Source organism: Coturnix japonica, chromosome 23, assembly GCF_054131305.1.
Source record: "Coturnix japonica strain WE chromosome 23, WE-NBRP24, whole genome shotgun sequence".
Classification (NCBI taxonomy): Eukaryota; Metazoa; Chordata; class Aves; order Galliformes; family Phasianidae; genus Coturnix; species Coturnix japonica.
The window spans coordinates 9,923,717-9,946,393 of NC_140685.1; the positions used below are offsets into that span (position 1 = coordinate 9,923,717).

The 22,677-nt window shown below is 60.2% G+C and overlaps 4 protein-coding genes across 6 annotated transcripts; all 4 read right to left on the minus strand.

Moving 5' to 3' along the window:
- Window positions 1-281: 281 nt before the first annotated feature.
- XYLT2 (xylosyltransferase 2) lies at window positions 282-11,228 on the minus strand. The gene is made up of 11 exons (XM_015880223.2): window positions 11,066-11,228; window positions 7,068-7,539; window positions 6,610-6,785; window positions 6,131-6,333; window positions 5,610-5,690; window positions 5,169-5,385; window positions 4,530-4,706; window positions 3,395-3,657; window positions 3,098-3,293; window positions 2,337-2,670; window positions 282-2,039 (listed from the first exon to the last, which is right to left on the minus strand). Exons 1-11 carry the CDS (start codon window positions 11,198-11,200, stop codon window positions 1,717-1,719), a joined length of 2,577 nt encoding a protein of 858 aa, XP_015735709.2. The 5' UTR covers window positions 11,201-11,228; the 3' UTR covers window positions 282-1,716.
- A 293-nt stretch (window positions 11,229-11,521) lies between these two features.
- LOC107322373 (uncharacterized) lies at window positions 11,522-15,807 on the minus strand. 2 transcript variants are annotated; one of them, XM_015880353.3, is made up of 7 exons: window positions 15,278-15,807; window positions 14,303-15,127; window positions 13,605-13,728; window positions 12,880-12,986; window positions 12,575-12,627; window positions 12,316-12,444; window positions 11,522-12,075 (listed from the first exon to the last, which is right to left on the minus strand). In XM_015880353.3, the coding sequence occupies exons 1-7, from the start codon at window positions 15,765-15,767 to the stop codon at window positions 11,962-11,964; spliced, it is 1,842 nt and encodes a 613-aa protein (XP_015735839.2). In that variant the 5' UTR covers window positions 15,768-15,807; the 3' UTR covers window positions 11,522-11,961. The 2 variants fall into 2 exon arrangements, with proteins under 2 accessions (XP_015735839.2, XP_085378774.1); XM_085522648.1 differs by having other exon boundaries at window positions 15,300-15,467.
- Window positions 15,808-16,572: 765 nt separating this feature from the next.
- LOC107322375 (protein CD300H-like) lies at window positions 16,573-18,496 on the minus strand. Of its 2 annotated transcripts, none has more exons than XM_015880356.3 (4): window positions 18,336-18,496; window positions 17,727-18,062; window positions 17,140-17,218; window positions 16,573-16,988 (listed from the first exon to the last, which is right to left on the minus strand). In XM_015880356.3, exons 1-4 carry the CDS (start codon window positions 18,367-18,369, stop codon window positions 16,637-16,639), a joined length of 801 nt encoding a protein of 266 aa, XP_015735842.2. In that variant the 5' UTR covers window positions 18,370-18,496; the 3' UTR covers window positions 16,573-16,636. The 2 variants fall into 2 exon arrangements, with proteins under 2 accessions (XP_015735842.2, XP_085378775.1); XM_085522649.1 differs by having other exon boundaries at window positions 16,719-16,988; window positions 17,084-17,218; window positions 17,743-18,062.
- A 1,948-nt stretch (window positions 18,497-20,444) lies between these two features.
- Window positions 20,445-22,034, minus strand: LOC107322374 (CMRF35-like molecule 1). Its single transcript, XM_085523152.1, has 3 exons — window positions 21,850-22,034; window positions 21,299-21,628; window positions 20,445-20,733 (listed from the first exon to the last, which is right to left on the minus strand). Exons 1-3 carry the CDS (start codon window positions 21,887-21,889, stop codon window positions 20,657-20,659), a joined length of 447 nt encoding a protein of 148 aa, XP_085379278.1. The 5' UTR covers window positions 21,890-22,034; the 3' UTR covers window positions 20,445-20,656.
- Between the last annotated feature and the right edge of the window lie 643 nt (window positions 22,035-22,677).

Consider the following 22,677-nt stretch of genomic DNA (forward strand, 5'->3'; position numbering starts at 1 on the left):
CGGGCACGAGGGGAGCGATCGGCGGAGCCGCGTGAGCACCGGGAAGGAGAACCGGTAATACAGCGGGAAGGAGGGCCGGTAACTCACCGGGAAGGAGGGCCGGTAATACAGCGAGAAAGGAGAGCCGGTAATACAGCGGGAAGGAGGGCCGGTAATACAGCGGGAAGGAGGGCCGGTAATTAACGGCGCATCCCGAACGCGGAGGGGAGCATCACCCACCGCCCCCTGCGCTTTGCCGCAGGACGCAGCGGTTCCGCTCGCACGGAGCCGACACAGCGCAGTGCGGATCCAGCTCTATTTGTGTCAATGTTGCATATTTCAGGTAACTTTACATCACGCTCCCGGTACAACGTTGACGCTCCGCCCGGCGCGCACCCACCGCGGGGCAGAGGACGAGCAGAGCAGCCCAGGGCACTGAGCGAACATCCCGATCCCGGCAGCACCACAGCCCCCATCGCACACGAAACGTCCTCGGGCTGCTCACAAACGAACTCAGCCGCAGTTCCACGCTCGGGGCGGCTCCTCGGGGTGTCAAACCGAACCCGGCCGTCCCCGCAAGGAGCGGTACGAGCTGCGCACAACGACGGGAGGCGCCGCTCCATCGGGCGGGGGAAGCAGAAGCAGCGCGGAGCGAATGGAGCCGGCCGGATCTCGCCCGTTTCTTCGCTTTGCAGCCAGGGAAGCGCAGCAGGTCCCGAGAGCTTCTGCTGAGCCAGGAGAACGGAGCAGGCGGGGCCGACGGGCCGTGGCACAGCACAGCGGCACGGGGCAGCCGTATTTTGGCAGGAGGCGCGTCCCGGCCCGGAGCTGCGGGTGGAGCGGAGACAAGAGGCCGCAACATCCCACGGCGGCTCCTCGGGCTCAAAGCGCCTCCGGGCATCGCACAGCGGCAGCTCCAAGTGTTTGGCACCGTCCGGCAGCTGCCGTGAGGGCGGCACGACGCGGCTCCTCTTCAGCCCCAGCAGGAAACGGTAAACAAAACAATAATAAAAACAATGTAAACAACCCGGCACCCCGACCTGCAGCACCAGGACGGCCACGAGAACAAGGCTGGGACAGTCTCAGGGGATGTGGAGACACGAGGACATCCCGGGCTATGCGGGGTCTCGTCTCTATTGCACTTTGCATCATATATATTTCTATATATATTTATAAAAATACAAACTAAAGGGCTGGGGTCGAGGGCGTGAGATGCAAGCCCTGGGCCAGCAGCAGCTCCATGCACGAGGCAGGCTTCGCCCTGCCCTGCTCCTGTCCGTCCCTGCACACCCTGCCCTGCAGTTCCTCGCCAGCCTCCCAGGGGAGCAGCCCGCAGCACGAGGCTGATCCTGCAGATCCAGCCTGGGCAGGGCGCTGAGTTGGTGCAGAGCCCACCCTGTCAGCCTTCCACCCTCCTCCATCAGCCCTGCCCAGGACACCAAGGCCTGGATTGAGAACCATGCAGCTCCCAGCTATCCGCACTCCACAGTGATGGGCATCCCAGCACGCTCCTCCTGGCCAACAAGTGCCCATTCCTGGGGGAGATGGGTAAGACCACCTTCCCCTCCTCCAAAAGAAACCCACGGGAGGATCCGATCCCCTCAGCCCGGCACTTCTCCCTTCTCTTCCTCAGGTAACTACGGTGTGAATTGCACGGGGTGATGCAGTCTGGAGCCCCTCCCAGGGCAGTGATGCAGGATGCCCCTCACTCCCAACGCCGCCCCCCAGCTGCTCCTGCTACCTCAGCCGCCCATCGGGTTTGATGGGCCCCAGTTCTGATTTGGGGTCTGGGGACAATGAGCTCCAGGAGGTTTTGCTGCAGATCTCCAGGGAGGAGCAGGAGTCGCCGCTGCCAACACAGACATCAGCCACGGACCAGAAGGTGCTGATGGCGCTGTCTGCCCACTCGTCCAGTGCCCGTCCCGTCAGCTGTGCTTTCTGTGCTGCTGCCGCCTCTGCCTCCTCAGGATGGGGCAGGTTCAGGATCCCCCCCAGGCCCTGGAAGCTCTGCTCCATGTATTCGTTACGGGGGGGGCCTCCATGCAGCCAGCTGCTATCGTCTGTGAAGGACAAGGAGAAAGAGATGTTACACTGCAGATCCCAGGACTCTGCTCCTCCTCCCAGCACCCTCAGCATCCTGGCCCCTTGCAGCCCCCACACCCCAGCCCAAGGAACAGGGAAGCAACTGGAGAATGGATGTGGCAGACCAATATCAGTGCACTGGCCTCATTTGACACACACGGATACACAGAGGAGGATGGCTCCTGCAGTGGCACGGGCTGCTGGCTAAACACCAGGGGGAAGCACAGCAGCCTGCCCACAGAAAGACCTCAGCCCTGATCCCAGAGCGTCCTCACCTTTCCTGAGAGGCTGCCTGCGGTTGAAGGTCTGGGGCACCACCAAGAACTGGTTCTCCCCAAGGGGTTCCCAGAACTGGAGCAGGCGGATGGTCCAGATGCCGGGGCGCAGAGGCCGGTTCAGGGGTGGTTTGTACTGGGTGAATTCTGTCTCAGCATCCACTGTGATGTCATAGGAGGCGGCAATAACATACGTGGGGTCGATCCACACCACTGTGGCTGTCAGGTTGGGGCCTCGCGACCACTTCTGCATGGCCACGGGCTCATCAAAAGGCCCCATCAAGCCTCCAAAATTGCGGAAGAGCCTTTCCTTGGGGTCCCACTCTGTGCCCACCTGCAGGGACAAGAGGTGTGGAGGGGACATTGGGCAAACATGCTACCAGCTCAGGATTTATGCTTCACCATCCCAAACTGGGGAGGGAATGAGCTTTGGATCCCAAAGCAATGCACACCCACCCTGCACTGCCCTCCTGTCTCTGCCTGCACCACATCGGTGCCAATCCAGCTGCATGTGATGCCCTCTGTAGCCAGAGGTGTTGGCACCAGCTGCCTCAACTACCCCCTGAAAGATCCCTTCAAAGCCTTTTCTCCACTGTCCTGCTTTGAAGCCAAATTCCTGGACAGAAGTCCATTCTCAGCCATGACAATGGCTTCATGTCCCTCTGCCTTGCTCAGTGTGCAGGCTTGGCGAGAAAGAAGGGCAGCACGGTAGAGAAAAGATCAAGAGGAAAGCAGGATTTTGAGGGAAACTTTTCCCATACCTCAAGGTTCTGTAACCGGTTTGTCTGTCCTCCATGACCTGCCAGCTTCAGAGCTCCTTGGGGCATCATCCACACCTCCAGGGACTCTGCCCGGCCAGTTGCTGAGTTCTGCACTTCCTGCATCACCAGGTAGCCCTGGAAACGGTCGTCATAGAAATACAAGTGAACACTGGATGGGAAACCTCGGGGCTCAAATCTGGAGAAAGACAGAGGTTGCACAACTGAGCATCAGCATCCTCCCAGCATAACGTGCGGCCACCCCTCAGAGCCTGGACCGAGCCACGGTCAATGCCCCACCTGCAGAGCTTCTCCTCCTTTGGTGCCACCACAGACATGGCTTTGCGGAGCCCCAGCCTGGAGAAGCCCGTGTAGAAGGTGAGGGTGACATCACTGAGGCCACTGAGCCCATCGACGCGGTCGTAGACGTTCTCCCAGTAGGCCTTCAATGCAGGCGTGTTGGGCGGGTAGCTGCCATACAGGTGGGTGTCCAGGATCTCCAGCACCTCCTGATTGACCGTTGACTCAAACTTGCGGGCAAAGAAGGTGGGTCTGGAGAGTTGCTGGAACAACACAGTCATTTCTAACAGCAATGGTGGCTTCCCCTCCGCCCTCCCGCCTTGGCAGGGCGGCTGGGTGTGAGGCACAGCAAGAGGAAGCATGCGAGGATCCATCCTGCCCCATCTGATTGCACAGGATAAGGAGCAGCAAAGCACAGACTGTGTGTGGGATCCTCTGTGGCAGGATCAGTGGGAGCAAGGAGTACGGTTACTGGTAATGCAGACGGGTTCCAGTCTCTCCCGCTGCCTTCCCCTCTATGTGCTCAGCAGCATCCATGCATCATTCACTCTTTGCAATCTCTGCTCAGAAGGGCTCCCACCCACCAAAGCCCCTGCAGAGCTCTGGCCAGGTGGCACAGCTTGCAGGATCAGTGCAGTGCACCATGCAGCACTGCAGCCCCTTGCTAGAAAATCCTGCTGAGGAACAGGGATCTCCCAAACCTCTGCAGTTGTTTACATCTCAGTTCGCTGAGAGCACAGGAGGATGTCACAAAGCATTTTATCCTGCCAAAGAAGACAGCACTTTTTTCACAGGTTTTAAAGAACAGATATTTGCCCTGAGTAACAGGTCCACAAAGAGCAGGGAAATGGGAAAGGAAGCCTGGGAAAAGGAGCAGCATTGTGAGCAGACACCTGGCTGCTGGGCAGGACAGTCAGCATAACTGTGCCAGCAGAGCACTGAGACACAGCTGTGCTGAGCCCCACCAGGGCTGGAGAGCCAACCCTGCTCCTGTTCCTCCCAGGCCGGGGTGAGGTTTGTGCAGAGCAGTTGGCTCTGCACCCAGGGCTGCACTGCAGGGGAGCTCAGAGGAGAGCCAGGAACAGAGACAGGGAGGAAGGGAAAGAGCAGGAGGAGAAAGGAGGATCTTTTTCACCTGTAGCCGGAGGAAGTCCTGGGGTTTGAAGTCATTTGGGGAGCACCCGCACCAGTCGACTATGTGTTTATATTGGCACTTACAGCCCAGCTTCCGGTTCCAGTTGGTCACTCGGAGGTTGTTATCGACCAGCGTCTCGCAGGCATGGCTGTTCTCCAGCACCGTGTGGAAGAAGGACTGTACAGCAAAGGGACAGCAGACACAGCGGGGATGGAGGGTGGTTAATGGAGCCCCCTACCCCTCACTCACAGAAGAACAGGAAGGCCTGGATGGCTCCAGTTCCCAGCACAGGGCAGCCCATAGCAGATCAGCTCATTCCTGCACATCACTCCTTATCCAGCCCAGAAGTTCTGGACCCAGTGCACAGGGCTGGATACAAACACAGCCCCCTGGCAAATCTGCTCCTCTCCCCCCTTTCCTACCAGCAGTCACAAAGCTGCAAGAGCAGAACCTGCAATGCCCTTCCCAGTACCCAGAGCAAGGATGGAGTGGGGCATTGTTCAGAACAATGGAAAGAAGGTCCCACCAAAGGCAGCACCACGTTTTGGTTTGTTTCTTGTGGTGAAGGAACAAGGCTGAGAGAAGATCTCACAGCACAGGCAGCTCTGAGCTCCCCTCCTGCAGCCCAGCAGCACCCACCTCGGCCGGCAGCAGCGTGTAGGTGTAGAACTGGCGCAGCTGGGACACCAGCTGGTCGTCGGCATAGACCACGTACTGCACGAAGCTGCGCGTCAGCGAGAACCAGTCGGAGCCGCCGTCCACCACGATGCCCTCGGGGATGTGGCGCTCACCCAACCTCCACATGTGGGAGTCGCACTCGTGGAACAGACGGTCCAGACCCTGCTTCTTGATGAACCTGGGCACAGGGACAAGCACGAGGCATTAGGGACGTCACCTGCTTTGCCAGGACACAGAGCGGGTCTCTTGCAGCGGACGGCCCATTTTGAACACTCCCAATAAAGCTGGCTGCTCAGCTCTGGCAGATACAGCCAGAACCAGCCCCTGCCCAGCAGTTTTATTTTTTTCCCCTCACATCTCCCCACTTTCCTGTTCCTCCCCTTGGTCTTTAACTGGGATTACCTGGCATTGTCCCGGCCGTGAGACTTCAAGAAGTTCTTGTCTCGGTATTTGGACAGGAACATCACTAGTTCCTCGTTGGTCCTGATGGGTAAATTAGAAAGTGTTAGTGGGACAAAGCAGCTCAGGCTGCAGCAGCCATCAGGCACAAGGAGCCTCAGGCTGCCTGGTAAGTGCTGACTCAGTCCCTTATCCCGCTGCTGGGCAGACACAGCCCCTCTGTCTGGCACCTGCTGAGGTGTGCAGGGATGGTGCACACCCATGTCTTCACATGTGTTCATGTGCACGTTCTCCTGCAACACCCAGGCAACAGGAAAATACGGCCTCTGAGGTACTGGCCGTGCTCCTCTACAGAGATGGGACCAGCCTTGCCCTGAAGCAACAGCACCAGCATGTGGATGCAATCTCTAACCTCTTCTTCCTTGAGCTCTTTGCTCCTCCCAGTGATGTTACTCCCAAGGCTGCTGGGAAACCATGCAGCCTGAACCCCTCCATCATCCTCCCTGACCCAGCAAGGTTCCCACCTCGTGGGGTAATCAGTGGCACTCAAGTTGATGAAGAAGTCCCAGGGCCACTCGGTCAGCTCCAGCAGGTCCTTCATGCTACGCAGGTACATCTTCAGCAGGCTGGCACCTCCCCAGATGGTCACCATGCGCCAGGGTGTCACGCGGATGTTGGGGTAGTGCTGGGCCAGCTCCACTGCCTCTCGATGGAGGTAGTTGGAGCGCTGCAGGGGACAAAGCTCGTGGTCAGCGAGCAATCCTCCCCCCAGGGCCCTGCCCTCCCCACCACCAGCCCTGCTCTGTCTGCGCCCTTCTACCCTCCCCACTTCCCTATCTGCCTTCCTGAGCAGTATCAAGAGTCAGACCCTGCAGTCCGTGGTGCCCCAGCCCACACCATGGCTAAACTTCATGCTGCTGCTCTCAGGGGTTGGATGGGAGACTCTGGAAAGGGCAGCCAGGCAGTACATCCTCTCCTTTCTTCCCTCCCCCCCTTCACGCACCTTGTCGACGTGGATGTAGAAGAAGTGCTGCTGGTGGTACACAGCCTTGATGAGCCGCTTCAGCTGGCGAATGGCCCTGCCGTGCACCACCAACATGTAGGCGATGCGCACAGGATTGCTGGGGGGCACCTGCTGCAGCCGGCCCTCATCCCACTGGATCACAGGGCTGACCTTCCCTGCATGAGGAAGGGAGGGTTGTCAGCCACCTGCCAGCTTCAGCTCCGGACAGCACAGCCACTGCCCTACAACACACAGCAGGGCACTCCGGCTGTGGGATGAACAGCCCAGCTTAAGGAGGCTGGCACAGCTTTGATTGGATTTCAGAGGCAGCAGAAATCTGGGAATCAGTGACAGATTGAGGCAGCTTTGGGCCAGGTGGGACAGTCTGGCTGCACAAAGAAGGCGGCCCACACATCTCACCAGGACAGTCCAGGTGCCCGCACACGAGCAGGACTTACCGGAGAGCGGGCAGTGGCGAGGCACAGACAGAGGCATGAGGCTGCCGGCCCGGTGCAGACACACCACGTTGGCGATTTCCTGTTGGCACTGCTTGCTGCTGGCTCTGGCCAGCGCCGAAAGGGCATCTTTGCCTGTGATCTCACACTTGGGGGTGAAGCTGTTCTCGGTGGGCTGCGGAGCCCCCTCCACGCTGCCCGTGTCACCCTGCTGGAAGACGGCCAGCTGGGCATCCCCGCGCGGCTCCGTCAGGTTCCTCCGGCTGGAGGAGTCCGGTGCAGCCGGCAGCCGCCGTCCCGCTCTGTGTCTGGCTGTCACAGCTCTCACCACCTTTGACACCAGAGCCCCAGGGCTGTCCAGCCGTCCCCGCCATCGGCCGTGCTTCCGGCTCGCGCTGCCCCGGCGCCCAGCAGAGCTGTCTGAGTCCTTGGAGCCATCGCCGTTTTCGGGCAGCCTGGCTTTCTTCTGCCGCTCCTGTTCCAGGTGGATGCAGAAAAGGACACAGTATTAACTCAGGCCTCCACTGTTCCACTCAAAACCCCCAACTCCAGCGCCACGGCACCTCCCTGCATGGTGCTTCGCCCCCTCACAGGGACAGCCCCCAGGCCTCTATGTGCCAGCAAGAGAGACACTGGTGTGCAGCACCCAAGATACATAACCAGGACATTGCTGCAAGGTGCCCTCTGCCTGCCTGCCACACTCCAGGGTTCTTCCTGGGCAGAGAGCAGCAAGGACAAGCACAGGTTCCCCTAGCTGGTGGCGGTGACTTTGCAGGTAGCAAACAGACCAGCTCCTCACTGTCACAATCACACTGTGAGCTCGAGCTGGCTCTGAAGCCCAGTTTATCCAAGGGATGGAGTCCCAGACAAGAGGCGGCTGTACTCATTGGGACTGAAAATGTAAGGGAATAACAGCAACAACCTGCTGTGCTCCCTTCCCCACGTCCTGGCTTCCAGCACTCGGCTGGAGCGGATGCAGTGACCGCCAGCTTCTCTAGAAATCCCTTTAACAAACCTTCCCACGGAGCCAAGTGTGTGCAGAGGGAACAGTTAATTGCACTTCATTACCTCTGCCAGGCTGGTTGATTAGCAGAAATGAGTTAGCCTTGGGGAGAGCGAACAGTTGCTCCTGGACAGAGAAGTTTGGACGGTAGCAATGAGGGAGGCAGCTGCAGGGCCAAGGAACGGAGCTGCCCATAAGAGATGCTGTCAGATGCATGAGTCCCATGGGTTACTCTGGCCACAATGGTCCCATTCAAACCCTTTGGGAGAAGTGAGCTTGGGCTCCAGACTGCAGAGCTGAGCACCAGTGATATGGGCAAGGCTGCCCAGGGCAGAGAAGGGCTTTGGCTGGCACGGCCACCAGCACAGCACCAACCAGGTGTCACCGCAGCCAGGTGTACAGCCAGCCCCAGCCAGGAGATGAGCAGCTCATCAGCACTGCACAGACCCGTCTGTTTGGAGAGTTATGGACCTGCTTTCACATCGCAGGAACAGGGAGTCAGGAAGTCACTGATGAGCAAAGAGTCTCTTCCACAGACTCAGCCCAGCCCCAGAGGACCCTCTGGCCCTGCCAGCACAGCCCAGCAGGATGCCCACGCACAGAACCCCACGTGTCCCCTGGAAGGAATTTGGCTGCTATTCACAGCAGGGAATTCCTCAGAAACATCACCAGCCTTTCTACAGCTGCCAGCTAACAAACTGAATGGCTTCTAATTACTGCACCACAGCAGAACGATCCCTCCACCCAGCCAGGCAGAGAACAGCTCCAGCCACGTCGCTCTGCCGTATTTAGAGCTCACGCACAGGACTCTTTGGCAGAGCTCCTGGGAGAGCCAGCAGCTGCATGTCCATCCCAAACATGGATGACTCCAACCACCTGCCGGTGGTCACTTCCTCCTCCTGCATCCCAACTGCCCCCATTGGGGTCCACATGGAGCCATGACCCCGGTCCCTGTCAAATACCAGCTCTCATCAGGAAAAACAAATGCCCAAATGTTCCGAAGTCACCAGGGACGTGACGCTCAGCTGCTGTCAGTTCAGCCGGCAGCAGGTCCTCAACTCATGATTCAAATGGACTCAATCACAGCTCCTAAAAACAAACTGACTGGGGAAAAAAAAAAACACAAAACCTGAGAAATCTCAGCAAAGCTGGGAGATGTTTTGTAGGAAGCTACTCTGGAGGCTGCAGCACATGGATGACAGCAACACTCCAGCACCAGAGAGGGTGGACAGGAGGGAGGTGAGAGCACGGAGACGTGATGGGGCTGCAACACTTCTCCCCAGCGACGGCTCCTCACCTCCACCCACAGAGACACGATGGTTCATATGCTCAAACCTGCACAGTGCAATGAGCCAGTGGCACCACGGAGCTGCTGGAACGCTGCTCAGGAGCCAGCAGTGCTGCTGGGACACTCAAGACTCACCCCAATGCTGCACAGAGCATGGCAACTTGCAGCTCCCTCGTGCTCACTCCTGCGAGTCACGGCTGGCTTGTGGTGGGGATGAGCCAGGCTAGAGCCGTGACCATTAGTGGGAAGGAGCCATTTAGTCAACAAATTAGATCCCAGAGTCTCCCAGATCCATCCAAGCCCACAAGGTCAGGTTCTCCAGGGAGTTCTCCTGCCTTCATCTCTACCAGAAATACCCCGGGGAAAAGCGGCTCCTCCAGGTCTGGCTAAAACCAGAAGCTGCAGGAGAGCACAGAGCAAAGAGCTTTGTTGTCTTCCTAAAAGTAACAGTCAACTGAACTTTTCCCCACTTGCTGATGGGTTTGAGCTGTCAGTGAAGTTCAGGATGTGTCTTGCATTCTCCATTCCATTCATAACAGCTGTAATCCTGCTGATGGTGAGCTGTCCCTGTACAGATGAGGGGGCCCATGCTCAGTGCCCAGCTCAGTGCAGGAGGGGCATGAGGAAAGCAGGACAAACAAGCTGCACAGGGCAGGAGTGAAAGCAGGCAGAGCTGATGGCAGCGGCACCACGAACTGCCTGTCCAAGTGATAACAGCGGAGCAGTGCAGGGCAGTGCAGAGAGGGAAAGGGAGGCCAGGATTAGTGAAATGCTCCAGCCAAGGTCAGAGTAAGAGCACAGGGCTGTCAGCCACACCTCCACACTCCAGCATCTTCAAACCAAAGGTAATTCGTGTCTCCTTGCCACGTGCAGCTCCTGGTTTTGACTCACTGCTGCACTAACCCAGCCCTGGGGCTGGCATCGACCTGCTGGGTGTGTGACCGTCCTGCAGACCTTCCTCCTGCTCCCTTGTAACTGGATAACGGGCTGCTCTGCTCCTTTTTGCCCTCGGGGAGAAGTTTCTAGTCCACAAAAACTCCTGCGGCTGCGGGGGCACCTCCAGCAGCCAGGGGGGCGGCCACGGAGCGGAGGTGAGGAGCTGCTTCCCTTCCCTTCCCTTCCCTTCCCTTCCCTTCCCTTCCCTTCCCCGTGTGCTCGGGGTTGGAGCAGTCTCTGCCGCTCACTCCCTGTATCAGGCCAGGCCTGTGCGCAGCATCAGCGGCTCCAACAAACGCATCGCAATGAACGGCCCGGCCCGAACAGCTCCGTGTCAGCGCTGACCCGACGTGCCGGGCCCGCAGCCCCCGCCTCATCTTCCCCGCACGTACCGGAGCCAAAACCTGCGGCCTCAGCGCTGTGTTTCGGCCCAAGCTCAGCCCGGGGCCGCAGGCAGCGCCCGCCCCTCGCACCGCAACCCGGGGAGCGCCGGACCCCGCTCAGCTCCAGCTCCAGCTCCAGCTCCAGCTCCAGCCCTGCCCTGCCCTGCTCTGTCTGCTCTGTCTCCCCTCCCCGCGCCGTGCAGCCCCGCATCCCGCAGCCCCGCTGGGTCCCGATGCCGCAGCCCGCAGTCACCCCCGTTCCGCCTCGCCCCGAGCGGATCCCCCCGACCCCGCCGGCAGCCGCGGCCCCGCTCGGTTCGGTTCGGTCCGACCCACCCTCCGCCCCGGGCCCGGCCCCGCCCGTTCGCCGTCCCCCCCCCCCGGGCCGCACCTCGGCCGGTCCCTCCTCGTCGAGGCCGGCGGAGCTCCAGAGCACGAGTCCCTGCAGCAGGAGGATGGCGAGGGCCGTGGCCACGGCCAGCCGGTACCGCCGGCCCAGCTTCCGCACCCGGCCGCTCGCCACCATCGTCACGTCACGGCCGCTCCGCCGCCACGGGGCGGGACGAGGCGCGCACGCGCGGCCGGGGGGGGGCGGGGCCGGCGGCGCGGGCACGAGGGGCGTCGGAGCGCGCGCGTGTGTGCGCGTGCACGTGTTCCTGCTCGCGGCGCGTGCGATCGGGGCGGGGGATACGAGGGGACGGGGGGGACGGGGGCGGCCCGCGGGGTCCGGACGGTCCCAATGGAAACCGCGGGGCCGGGGCTGCCCTCGGGGATGCGGCCGGTCCCGCGGACGCCGCCGTCTCTGCCCGGAGCCGCAGAGAGAAGAGACGGAACTGTGCGACGGATCCACCGGGTACCGGCTGTTTAATGGGAACGGAGCGACGGTCCGCGGGGAGCAGCGCGTCGGGTGGGCGCCCAGGGCTCAGTGATGAACCGAGCTGCGGGACGGGGCGGACGGGAGCGGCTGTGCCAGCTGAGCCCGGCCCGGGACACAGCGCGGGGACTAGTCTGTGCTCCCTGCACGGCTGCCACATTGCCATGTGATATCCACATTGGGCACGAGGTCCCTGAGCGCAGGGGGTGCTGTTATTATCCCCTCTTGCTCAACCTCTTCCTGTCTTGGGCTGTTCCAAAGAAGCACCGGAGCCTGTGAAAGCAGCCGCTCTGTCGCGCAGTTGGTTCCTGGCTGCCCAACGCACCGTCACGATGCCCCCGAGTGGGTCCCGGTGTCCCGAGCAGCTCCCGCTGCCATCGGCCCCAGCAGACAGCGGTGCTGGCTGCCCATCCTCACTGTGCTGCGCGCTGCTGCCTGGGAACCACGTTGGCATAGAGCTGCTCCTGCTCCTCCAGAGGGATTTTGCACACCTGGGTATTAGGGGTCTCCGTATTCACTGCCAAATTCTGGGAAAAGAAGGAAAAATATATATAAAGAACAAGGAACATCCACACAGCTGGAGCCTCTTCCATCCCTCTCAAGTGCCCAGTAGCAGCCAAAGGACCAGAGAGCACGAGGGCACCCTCATTATCTGGTTATCATCCATGTGTAACCTGCCCATCCAACCTGTCCTTGCCCCACACCGGGTCCACCCATTACAGCCCCCAGGTGGGGTTTCTGCCTGCTGCTGCCTTGTGCTTTCCCACCTGGCTGGGCTTCTTGACCTCGGAATATTCTGTGTCTGTTTGCAGGGATATAGGAGCAGCCCTGACGTTGCTGTACAGCTGGCTCTGCTCCGTGCCCACATGGCTGATATCCACATACTGCAGCACCTCCTGCAAACAGCCGAGAAGAGTCAGGGCCTGCTTCCAGCAGCTCCCATCCCACTGCCCTCCGTGACCAGTGCTGGGATGGTGGCACAGAGTGCAGCACTTCCCACACAGCTCCCCGTGCTGTTTGCCTTACCGCGTTGGCTGTGCCATGAGTGCTGCACATCTCGATGGATGCTCCTGCGAGGGCTGCGTGAGATACAGTCATGGTCAGACAAAAGGGAAAGCAGAGGAACAGCAACATGTGAAACCTGCGCTGCTGCAGCCAACCTCACTGCAGAGCAGGAAGGAACCCAGAGCTCCTGACCCAAAGCAGCTCTGCAACAAACACAGACCCACCGGAACAATGGCAGCCCCGACACCCCTCCCTGTCCTGGCACCAAACTGCATCAGATCTCCCAGCAGAGGGGCACAGAAGGCACAGGTGCCAGCTTTGCTTACCCTTCTTCCTCTTCCGAGACAGAATTACCAGAACGGCAGCAGCAAGTGCAAGAAGAAACAAAACCACCGCGATGCATGGGATGAGGATGTCCATCACTATGTCCAACCTGCAAGAGGAAAGAGTTTCTGTGGGCAAGGGGCTTGCCTGGAGAGCAAGGGAAGCAGGCAGGCGGTCCTTGGCCTGCAAGGAGCAGCAGACACCGTTCTGAGAGCTGCAGCACCTCCAGTGTTTCAATAACCCCCTATTGCCACTAGTTCTGCTCTGCCTTGGATGCACTGTTTGGTGACCTGCTTTGCTGCCAGCAGTAACAAGGCACGGTCACTGTGTCAAGGGGACTGGTTTAGAGGATCACCCTTGTACACGCTGATGGGAACCTCAGCCTTGCCCACGTCTTGCATCACCTCTGAGAGACAGAGGAGAGGGGAAGCTCTGCTGCTGCCATCCTGCCCTTGGACATCCCCTGTGAGGCCACGAGTGACTGCAAAGCAGAACAGGACCCAGCTCAGCGCGTAAGCAGGTTCCCACAAGCAAGCAGCCCCTGTTCGATATGGGGAAGGAAATGGGATCAGCGGTGCAGCCCAAGCTCTCGTCTCACACAGCTGTGACAGGTCCCACATTTCTCTCTGTGCAGAGCAGCTGTCTGACAGGACACAAGGGCACCTTCTGAAGGCAAAGGCAGGAGGTCTGAGCCCGCCAGGCAGCGCAGGCCATGGGTGGTACTCACTGCCCTTCACTGAGGTCTCCGGGGGAAGTGGGGCGTGCGGTCTGCTTTGTAGTTTCCTGCTGGGGAGACATCCACGTGGGGCCCGAAATGGGGCCAGAGGGAATGGCTGATGTGGAGGGCAGTGCTGTGAAAGAACAGGAAGTGCTCAGCACATCTGCCTGCCACCATGGGAAACACTGCAGGCTGGGAGAGTCGGGGGTGATGCACTCAGTGTCACCCCAGGGGACCCAGAGTCCCCTCTGCACAGCGCATACAGCCCCAGGGCTGAGGCTCTGAGCCCCCTCCCCAGGGCTGCAGCGGGGCCCAGCAGTCCCAGCCCCCCACACACACCAGCGGTGGTACCTGTATGGCTCTGATCTGGGGGTCTGCTGCTCCTCGGTGGGAAATGGGGTGGGAGTGAGGGACCCCGTGATGGCACAACATATGGGCCAGGGGAGCACAGGGAGAGGCAGCAGGATGAGAACAGGGTGGAAGCGGAGCATAAGAACAGGGTGATGCCCAGCAGAGAGGGGGCAACTGAAGCTGGGGCAACAAAAAGGGACCATGGTGAGAGCCCTACCATGGTGGCAGCCTGCACAGCCTGGTGACACATCCCAGGGCAGCTCCATGTTGGGGGCCCAACTCCTCCCCATGGCTGCATCCCACAGCCCTGCTCCTGGCATTTCTCCTTGGAGATGGGGAGCCCCACGTGCACTGACCTGAGAGCACGATGACCTGCACCTTGTTGGTGACATCCTGCTGCCATATGGGTGTCCGCACCCCACAGAGGTACGTTCCCGCATCCCCTGCAGTCAGGTCCTTCATGGTCACAGTGAACACCCGCTGCGTGCGGTTGTCCCAGATGGAGGTTCGGCCCCGCTGCTCCCAGGGCTGCTGCTCCGAGGTGATGATGTTTTTATATAAGCAGTGGTTAAGTATCCCAGGGGAGCACCAGTATTTCGGGTACGTCTCATATCCCTCCTGGTAGGAGCAGGACACCGAGAGGGACCCCCCGATGTACCCCGTCACGGCACTGGGTCCCTGCAGCGCCCAGCCGGGGAGGCACAGCTCCGCACAGCAGAGCAGCAGCAGCAGCAGCTTCATGGCCCCACCGGCTGCGGGACGCCGAGGTTGAGGAGCAGCGGAGCTCCGTGTGCCGCCGCCTCCGGGACCGCTCCCGTCGGGAGGCTGGAACTCGGGCCCAGAGGTTCCCCCCGCCCCCTGCACCCCCTCGCGGCGGCCAGAGGGAAGCACGGAGCCGGGCGGGGGGCCGGAGCGGAGCTTTATTGCGGGGAGAAACTGCGCGGGGCTGCGGGGCGCCGGGTGGCCACTCGGCAGGTTCAGCCACAGCACCACCGCGCCCATGGCCAGCAGCGCCAGCACCTGCAGCCCCACCAGCACCGGGAACACGGACGGCGAACCGAGGCGGCCTGGAGCCGTGTCTGTCCCCGGAGCGGTGTCCGTCCCCATCGCAGCGTCCGTCCCCACTGGCAGCGGCCGTGCGGTGGTCGGAGGGAGCGTTGTGTCAGCCCGCAGTGTTGTGTCTGCGAAAGCGTGCAGCAAACTGAGCAGCTCCCGACGCTCCCATCTCTGCACCCCGCTCCCAGCTCATCTCACAGCCCTGCCCCGACGTGATGGTTGTGGGTCTGGGGGCAAAAGCTCTGGTGCCGGGCAGGGAACGGGGAGGGACTGACCTGAGAGCATGATGACCCGCACCTTGTTGGTGACATCCTGCTGCCATATGGGTGTCCGCACCCCACAGAGGTACGTTCCCGCATCCCTTGCAGTCAGGTCCTTCATGGTCACAGTGAACACCCGCTGTGTGCGGTTGTCCCGGATGGAGATCCGGCCCCGCTGCTCCCAGGGCTGCTGCTCCGAGGTGATGACGATGTAGTTTTTAAATGAGCAGCTGATAAATGTCCCAGGGGAGCACCAGTATTTCGGGTACGTCTCATAACCCTCCTGGTAGGAGCAGGACACTGAGAGTGTCCCCCCGATGTACCCCGTCATGGAACTGGGTCCCTGCAGCGCCCAGCCGGGGAGGCACAGCTCCGCACAGCAGAGCAGCAGCAGCAGCAGCCGCATGGCCCCACCGGCTGTGCTTCCAACCCGGGCAGCCCTCCTGCAGATCGTGCTCTGTTCCTGTCCCTCAGGGCTGTGCCTTCCCCTTTCTGCTTCACTCATGGCCGGTCACTTGCGGAAGTCAGCCTGCAATGTGCAATTCTGGTTTCCTCTGCTCTTGGCTCATTTCCTTCATCCTTCTGTCACCGGCAGCACTCAGTTCTCACACCCTGTGCCTCACTGCCCAGCTCCCAGCCCAACACTGCCCTCACCCATCGCACCCCTCTCCCCGAGTCGTGTCTCTCCAGGCCTTCCCCCCTCCCCAGTCCTCGTCCACCTTCAGCTCCAGTTCCTCCCACCCCTTGCCATTGCCCTGGCTGACAGGTCGGGTTCAGTGTAGCCATGGAACGAGGTTCCATCAGGCTGATGGGGTTCCCACAGCTCTATTTGGGCAAGCTATCGTCTGTGACACTCAGAATGTACTGGGAGAGGATTCAGTGTGCACTGAAAGGCCCCACGTAAATGGCAGCACTGCTCCTGCTGCCACCGAGCACAGAGCGTGGGAAGGAGCACCATCCCTGATGGAGATCAGCAGGGGGTGGATGTGGAGCCACGGATGGGACGCAGTGAGGGGAGGAAGCAGCACTGCAGCCAGGTGTGCTGTGGGCTCTGGGCTCAGGATGGACAGTCTGAGGAGGTGGGTGTCCATCCCATGGAAGGATGCAGCTCCCAGGCTCAGCCAGCTGTGGGTGTGTGGGGCAGGGCTGAAATCGTGGGTAGCGCAGTCAGGCTGCAGCGCAGGGCTCCCATGTGACACTGTGTCCCCAAAGCTGGGGGCTCCCCACACAGCAGCACAGCCCTGCACATTTGTCAGCAGCCCATGGAGCCCCAGCCAGTGCTGGAGACAAACAGACAGAAAGACGACACCTGCAGGATACCCAGACTTTGTTTCAAAATTGCTTTTTGTTGGCACTTCCAGCTCAGCACAAACGCTATCTCTGCACAGCAGCCCTTCCCTCGAGCAACTTGGGGGGCACCAGGACGGGCTGAGGCTTTGCAGGAACAGAGCTGCCTGATGCTGAGCAGCTCCAGTGGCTCAGACCTGGCAGTGCATGGGGAAGGGGGACAGAAGGATGCTGTGGGGCTGCCGGGGGGTCGGGCTGCTGGGGGGTCGGGCTGCCCGGTGCTGCGGTGCTGCTGGACTTCTCAGATTGCTGCAGGTTTTCCCACGGGCTGCAGCCCCTGTGCCACTTCCTCAGCCACACGGCTCCACACAGCAGGGCCAGGATCACAGGCACCTTCGCACCGATGAGCAGCAGCAGGAGGGTGATGTCGAGCTGGGACCTGGGGAGAAGTGAGATAGTGACAGAGCTTGTATCAGGTCTGGGCAAGGAAGATGCGGGCTGCAGCATCCCCGTGCCCAGCATCCACCTGCTCACCCTCCGGGATGCCTTGGGAGCAGCCTCAGCCAGTGTGACCCCGAGCCCCAACTCACAGTGCTGGAGGGTCCTCACAGCCAGTGGGGGACGGGACTGTCTTTGCCGATGGGTGCACATCACCGGCCTCAGCTGTGGCTGAAACAAGTGCAGAGAAACAGAGTCAATGCAGGGCCCCCACAGCCCGTCCTGCCCCCAGAGACCCCCACCCAGGGACCTTGGAGGAGATAGAGGGGGTCCGTTGCCCCTTAAGGGCTGTGGGCATCACCCTGTGCCGGCCCAGCACCCAGCACAGCTCTGCTGCTCGGGGTCAGCTTCATCCCTGTGGGCGTACGGAAAGTGCTGAGAGCTGCAGAAAAAACCACAGTGGAAGCACTGATGGCACAGTGCACTGAAATGGAATGTTTATATTCTTCTTCGAGAAATGTTATGCAAGAGAAGAGCATCACTGCTGTGATGTGGTGCAGGCACACCCAGGAGCCAGAGAAAGAGAAGGGTCTCTCCTGGAGAGAACTGGAAACCCAAAGGGTGGGCTCAGAGCAGCAGAGACATTGCCAGGGAGTGGGGGAGAGGTTCTGCTCTGTGCAATGCTTTCCATCCTCCCTCTGCCTCCTCCAGCACCAGTCCTGGTCACCCTCTGCCTTACCCTCAGACACGAGCACCTTGATTCTGTGCCACTGCCTCTGCCACCGGTACTTCCCTGTCCCGCAGTAGTAATAGCCCGCGTCCTCTGGTGTCACATCTCTCATTGTCACTGTGAATGTGAGTGCTGAGTGGTTGTCCCTGATGGACACTCTGCCCTGTGTCACCACCGCCTCTGAGCCATTGGTTTGGGCCATGTAGGTGCAGAAGATCTTGAAAAAGTACGGCTTGCACCACAGCTTGGAGTGGAGCTTGTAGCCCAGCTGGTAGCTGCAGGACACCGACAGCGAGCTGCCCCGATGGGCTGTCACCTGCGAGGGAGCTGATACCATCCAGACACCTGCAGGGAACATGAGAGGAGCTGTGAGCTCAGCCAGTGCTGGGAGATGTCCCCAGCCTCAAGAACAGAGCTCCCAGTAAGCATGGCAGTAAGCCAGAAGAAGCCTCTAATAGCAGCAGTATGAGGGGCAGTGTAGGCTGGAGTTGGCCGGGAGCTGCAGGCACCAGGGGAGGATGGTGACAACTGAGCTGTATCCCACAGCATGGCGGGCATCCCTGCTGCATGGCTGCAACCCCTCTGCCTCCTCTGACCCCAAGCATGACCCAAACTTACCTGGGAAAAACATCCAAACCAGGATAATCCTCATTTTTCAGCTTCTCTCTCCTACCACAGACCTTTCCCTGTGGCGAATCACAAAGCTCCCGGTGGATGGGGCAGGCTGGCATGTGCTCGTGTGTTCCCAAGCCTGTCTCCCTGGGCAGTGTTTGCTTGAGACTCCGTATGTCTTTTTTTAAAGGCATTTGCTTCCTCCCTCCCATCTGAGTCACTCTGATCTCATGATCTTTCTCCGGAACCACCACCGGTTTCCAGCAATACACCAACATGCAGAGGGTTTTCCAGCCTGGTGCCCATCCCAGCGCCCCAGAGGGACTCGGGGTCCCAGCAGAGGGGTTTGTGCCACCCGCAGACCCCGACTCGATCCAAACCCCCACACAGGTCCTTCACTGCTGGCACAGTGAGCGCGCTGCCTTTGTTTGGTTCATCAAGCAGAAGTGCCTGCTGCCCCAGGAAGGTTCTTCTTTTGGCACAAATGAGGTTTCTGGGTGACATTGTTTTTCTCTCTACATGTTTCCAGCAAAATTTCAGAACCCGAACAGTCTGCACACAGCACGGCTGTGGCTGTGACCTTCCCCGTGGCTTTCCTCCTCAGTGCCCCCTAGAAGACCTCGGGGCAGCTCCTTCCCATCCTGCCCATCTTCCCCATGCCCTCCCACGCCACTCACCAGCACAGAAAGAGGAAGTTCTGCATTTTGCTCCTGCCCCTGTTCCCAGGAACCTGGGGTAGTGGCTGTGAACTGCTCCCACCCTTGTGGCCTCAGGTCACTGTATGTAGCAGAATGTTCTAAGTTCAAGATGTGGCTGGAAACTGCCAGCATGCTTTTGCTGATAAACCTCATGGGGAAGCAGTGAAACCTCATCTGCTGCCCCATCCCCATTCACCTCTGGCTTCCCTTTCTCCCTGCGCAGTTTCCATTCCCCACTCCCTGCTCATCCCAACCACTCACTGACACGGCCCCAGCTCCATCAGTGCCCTGCGGTCCTTGTTTCACCTGCAGGATCCCGCAGGCAGAGGCACCGGATTGCCCCATGTCCTCTGCACTGAGCTCTGTAGGGTATTTCTTTATTGCTGTTTACATACACCTGAAGGAACCCGCGTGCTGCCGAGCCAGGAGAACACCCCATGCATCAGCATCCAAAGGAACGTGGATCTGGGCTCCTCCCATCTTGGGTGCACCACTCAATCCACGGCAGCAAAGCAGAGGAGGGAAGCTGGGGTGCAGCAGGGTCAGAGCCCAGTGGCTGCTAAGACTGCAGTAAGGACAGGGGAAGGGACCGCTGCTCCCGGCACAGAGCAAAGCCCGAAGCGATGCCCACAAGTGACTCCCCATCAGGACTGCAGGGAATCCTCTTCTCTCTGAGCATCAGCTGTTGATGTAAACTCTATCATCCCCGGGCTCACTGTGCTGCTCCTCTGTGTCACTGCTGTCAATGTGGGTGCCCTGGGGGGTGACCAACCTGCATTGCCCCTGCCCGTGCTGCACACACCTCCCTGTGCTGCCAGCACTACCTGGGCCGGGCTCTCACCTTCCTCAGGTACAGCTCATTGTCATAGGTGTTGTCCAGCTCTGCAGTAGGGTCCGGCTGTTTGGGGGCTGTGGGGCCTTTGGAGCGAGGTGGTGGTGTGTCCTGTCCAGCACCAGGCCGCAGTGTGGGTCACAGCCCCACTCGTGTCCCCACCACTTCCAGCCCTGCCCCTGTGCAGCCGCAGCAGCCTGGAGCTGCAGGGGATGTTTGGGGGTCCGTGGCTCCAGGGGTTGGTCGTGCACTTACCTGATGGTGCTGCTGTGACGCTGAGCACAGCTGGGTGATTCCTGCTGCTCCCGGGGGTTTCTGCAGAGCTGGGGTCAGGGAGAAAGGGTCATCAGAGCTCACATTTATCAGGGGGGACAAGGCTGGGATTGTGCCTCATCCACACTGGGCAGGGACCCCCAGCTCATGCCCCAGTGCCGTTACCTTCCTTCCTCCTCCTCCTTTTCTGCAGGACATGGATGAGCCCGGCAGAGCCAGCCATAGCCAGGAGGATCAGCAGCACCACGGGGGGCAGCAGGACCTGCAGGGCTGGCCCAGAGAGGCTGGGAGGAGAGGAGGGGGGCTGTTGCCGACCCTTCTGAAGGTGGGTGTTTTCCTTCTGCAGCCCTGCACTGTGGGATGGACCACCAAGCAGGGCCAGCGGCCTGAGATCACGCTTCGATCCCTGCTGTTGCATTGCCCCAGAGCATACGGGCTCCATCGTGTGCCCATGATCCACCAGGCCAGGGAATGTGGTGCCCCACCACTGTGACCCCACTGCCCTCCCTGCCGTGCCCATGGACTCACCCTGTGGCAGTGATATTCGTGTCATGGGGGAACTCCATTGTGGTGTTGGAGATCCAGGGCTCAGGGCTGGGAGCTGTGGGTATGGCCATGTCAGGGACCGTCCCGGTGGGAGCTGTGCCCCCACAGCTCAGCTGTGAGCTCTGACCCCTACCCTGCCCACATCCCTGTGGGATGCCATTGCCAGCATCTCTCTGACAGCCATGAAACAGAGCTTTCCCAAAGCTGGAGGGGCTGGATCTGCCCCTTTTCCTCAGCTACAAACTCAGATGTTGTGTTACAGCCCTGCTTTCATTTTCAGAGGCCTTGCAGGCTCTCTGGCTGCAGCACTGTGGCTCAGCTGTGGCTCTCGCTGCTGATTTTAGGCAGTGGATTTCCGTCCTTCCCGTGTGCAGTCTGTGCTGGAGCCCAAGCAGCAGCCCTGACCTGGCCACAGTGCTGCATAACCCTTCACGGGTCTCCAGTGCTCTGCATCCATCTGTGAGCAGCAGAGCCAGCCCTGCTGCTGCTTTACACAGTGCCAACTGATGTAACTGCAGCAGGGCCGAGGGGCTGCTCATCCCATCACTGGCACAGCCCAGCAGCCCCCTAGAAGAGCTCTGCCCAGCACCAACCCGAGCCCACTCGATGCCAGCACTCACCCGGTGTCACCCTCACAGTGACCGGCTCCATGATGTCCCAGCCTGCCCGCTCCACCCCACACCAGTAGCTCCCAGCGTCCTCCATGGAGAGCTCCTGCACCGTGAGCAGCACCACGCAGAAGATGTGGTTGTCTGTGATGGAGACGCGGCCGTGCTGGCGTGGCACGTCTCGTCCTGCAGTCTCCACCACTTTGTGGCAGGAGCCCCGTGCAGCCCCGCGGCACCAATACTTGTTGTAGCCCTCGTAGCCCCTCGAGTACCAACAGCGCACGGAAAGCGTCTCCCCCTCTTGGCCGCTCACCTCCCTGGGCACAACCAGAGCCTGGCAAACTGCAGCAACAAGGGAGAGAAATAGCAGGTCAGTGTGCAGGCCGCCTTCCCCTGAGGTGCTCCCATATGGCAGAGAGAAACCAGCACTTACTGGGGGGCCCTGGCTGACTGCTTAACCCCACAGGGACGAGTGACCGCCTCGGTTCTAACACCCAGAGGGGAACCCACAGCTGGGGGAGCAGCAGCCCCAGCCCTGCAGTGCCCGCTCTGCCCGTCCTCACCTGGGAGAAGGAGCCAACCCCAGCCTGGCCGTACCCGCATCCTCCTGCTCTGCCCTGGGCATCAGCCAGGAGCACAGTGTGCGTTGTGTGCTGCACAGGGAGTGTGAGAGGATGCTGAGCTGGTTCCAGCTCTGCTTTTCTGCGGTTTCCTCGTTCAAACCAAGTTACAGCACATGGCTCTGCTCAGGTTATTTTTGTGTGGGGGAGCTTCGACCCGGGGCTGCAGATTTTCTGCTGTGGGAAATGAGCCTCTGAGGGTCATTTTTCAAACTGACTCACCTGAGGGGCTGGGGCCTCGTGCTTGGAGTCATCAGGGAGGGGATGCGGCAAAGCACAGCCTCCTCTGAGGGGTGTGAGGATGCAGAGCTCATGCACTGAGCACAGCGAGGTGGCACAGGGGGACCTCACCCCACACTGCAGGGCAAGGCCTTCTGTGCTGGGAGAGGGAGCTCTGCAACTCCTCATCCTCCTGAACTGGAGAGATGGAGAAGCTCAGGCACCAGAATGAACACAAGCACATGCAGAAGTGCCAGCACAGGCGCAAGCCCCAACGCATGTAGGGCAATGACTGCTGGCTGCACATGAGAGATGCTGAAATACTGCAACACCACATTGTGGGGTAAGCCCGAGTTCTTCACAACCCAAACAAAGGCGTGAGCTGACCAGGAACCACTGGGCAGGAGAGGCAGTGAGAAAGTGACCCTGCACTGCTCTGTGTCTGCACGTGGAGGGGCACAGCAGCTGCACGTGCTGCTGGTGTGGCAAAGGCTCAGCAGCAGCGTCTCTGCCTGGAACACAGCATGGGGTGAATGCCTACAAAGGCATTTG

Bases quoted from the DNA above. Each gene is read 5' to 3' on its own strand.
- XYLT2 (XM_015880223.2), bottom strand. From the start codon at position 11,200: ATGGTGGCGAGCGGCCGGGTGCGGAAGCTGGGCCGGCGGTACCGGCTG. The intron at 6,786-7,067 runs GTAAGTCCTGCT...TTCCTCATGCAG, and splicing joins TCGCCACTGCCCGCTCTCCG to GGAAGGTCAGCCCTGTGATC. The intron at 5,691-6,130 runs GTGGGAACCTTG...TTTACCCATCAG, and splicing joins GCCACTGATTACCCCACGAG to GACCAACGAGGAACTAGTGA.
- LOC107322373 (XM_015880353.3), bottom strand. From the start codon at position 15,767: ATGAGTGAAGCAGAAAGGGGAAGGCACAGCCCTGAGGGACAGGAACAG. The intron at 12,628-12,879 runs GTAAGCAAAGCT...TATCTCACGCAG, and splicing joins GTCTCGGAAGAGGAAGAAGG to CCCTCGCAGGAGCATCCATC. The intron at 12,445-12,574 runs GTAAGGCAAACA...GGCTGTTTGCAG, and splicing joins CTCATGGCACAGCCAACGCG to GAGGTGCTGCAGTATGTGGA.
- LOC107322375 (XM_015880356.3), bottom strand. From the start codon at position 18,369: ATGAGGATTATCCTGGTTTGGATGTTTTTCCCAG. The intron at 18,063-18,335 runs GTAAGTTTGGGT...TGTTCCCTGCAG, and splicing joins GGTTTGGATGTTTTTCCCAG to GTGTCTGGATGGTATCAGCT. The intron at 16,989-17,139 runs GTGAGTTGGGGC...ACTTCTCCCCAG, and splicing joins TGTGAGGACCCTCCAGCACT to GTCCCAGCTCGACATCACCC.
- LOC107322374 (XM_085523152.1), bottom strand. From the start codon at position 21,889: ATGCGGGTACGGCCAGGCTGGGGTTGGCTCCTTCTCCCAG. The intron at 21,629-21,849 runs GTGAGGACGGGC...TTGTTGCTGCAG, and splicing joins GGGTTGGCTCCTTCTCCCAG to TTTGCCAGGCTCTGGTTGTG. The intron at 20,734-21,298 runs GTGAGTGCTGGC...CCATACCCACAG, and splicing joins CACTGTGAGGGTGACACCGG to CTCCCAGCCCTGAGCCCTGG.